Below are 1,631 nucleotides of genomic sequence, written 5' to 3' on the forward strand. Positions count from 1 at the left end.
TTTTCCATGTCAACAACCATAGGTAACACCTATGCTAATATGCTATTCATATTCTCTTTTCTTCAACTTTATGTTTCTCAACACATTATTTGTGGAGTCATCTTGATATAGTATTTGTACACAATAGTTCATTCCATTCAATTATTTAACCAAATCTTTGTTTGTATCCATAAAAATTGCATTTAAGGTATTAATTTGGGGTAACATTGATTTACTGACTTGTCCATGTCAACAAGTATAGGTAACACCTCTACTAATATGTTATTCATATTCTCTTTTCTTCAACTTTAAGTTTTGCTAAAAGTGATTGCCATATTCCTAGGTTACCTTACTCGGCTATTTGTTCATTTCTAATCATCATTTTGAATTTGCCACCTATTTGCAAGGCATATTAAGAAAATGGAATCTTATATATATTTAATATACCCATTAGTTGAGGTGTGCATTTCATGCACATATATGCATGTATATATATTATTATGTTGTCCTTTTTAGATTATGGTATATGGAGAGCATCAGTGTCTTTACTCTCCTACTTTTGTTTGCAGGGAAAAAATATGTCCTGTAAATAAATGGAATCCTATTTTGCCTTTGTTGAAGAGTCCATAGAGCACTCCCCCATGGAGTGTGTGGGTTACGAGCAGTATGTGCATCTCCCCAAGCTCAGTGCCATGTGGAAATTCAAGGAATGGCCTGGTTGGTCTAGAGAGGGGTTGGTAAAGGCTGCCTTACAGTCATTGGAGATTACTTTTCGGTTTGTTTCATCTGTCCTCTGTGACAAAAGGACTTACATTGACAAAGAGGAATGGAATATGAAGCTTGAATCCTTAATTGGTTCCCAGATTGAGTTGATTTCAATGATTTGTGAAGATGATAAGCAGGTTCCAACTATTCAGTTATTAGGAAGTAGTGGTGTTCTTGTTACGAAGGTTGCCCATGAGGTATGGCAGAGACCTGGTGCTTTACCTGTGGTTAGTGTAACAAGTGAAGAGAGCTTACTTCCTTGTTCGGGTACATGGAAAAGAGTTGAAGCTATGGTTTCTTGAATATGGCTTGCCATTGAAGGCCATATGCAGAGGACTCCCTTCACTTTAGGTTTGGGGGAACCAAATCTGTCAGGTAAGCCTATTCTTGAATATGATAGAATGTGCAAGCCAAGATATTTTCACTCTTTAAAACAACATAAATAGTTCCATAATCTAGAATACTACACACTCTGCAATGTCCTCCAGATCTTTGACGCCTGGGTATTTATAGGCCAAGAATTGTTGCACAGAATATATCAAAGAATAGACTCTCGGGATTTCGTAGGAGCATCCACAGACTGTTGGATAGTTAAAAGGATATGGAAGATGCTCACAAAAATTGTGAATTTGCTTCTAGTGATGGACCCAGATGATTTCCTTTGCCTTAAACACGAGTTGGCAATTAGTAGCACCAGTATACCTGCAGGCACATATTGCCTTCAGTCTGCCCCCCTTAGAGACCTTACAAATGCATGAAAGGAACTAAGGCATCCAGTGCCCAAAGTAATGGGTGTTGAGGCTGATCTAAATGGTGGACCAAGGCTCCATGAGGCACTTATGCATTTCTTTCATTCACATGGACTTCCCTCACATAGCACTTTAGGT

At 38.1% G+C, this 1,631-nt stretch overlaps 1 protein-coding gene across 1 annotated transcript; it reads left to right on the forward strand.

Annotated features, from left to right (window-relative positions):
• The first annotated feature begins 572 nt into the window (after positions 1-572).
• On the forward strand, positions 573-1,046 carry LOC149218299 (nematode resistance protein-like HSPRO2). Its single transcript, XM_089386524.1, has one exon. The coding sequence runs from the start codon at positions 573-575 to the stop codon at positions 1,044-1,046; it is 474 nt and encodes a 157-aa protein (XP_089242650.1).
• Positions 1,047-1,631: the final 585 nt, after the last annotated feature.

Source organism: Pinus tabuliformis, chromosome Q, assembly GCF_031772625.1.
Source record: "Pinus tabuliformis cultivar Carrire ecotype Pingquan chromosome Q, CPIR1, whole genome shotgun sequence".
NCBI lineage: Eukaryota > Viridiplantae > Streptophyta > Pinopsida > Pinales > Pinaceae > Pinus > Pinus tabuliformis.

Bases quoted from the DNA above. Each gene is read 5' to 3' on its own strand.
- LOC149218299 (XM_089386524.1), top strand. From the start codon at position 573: ATGGAATCCTATTTTGCCTTTGTTGAAGAGTCCATAGAGCACTCCCCC.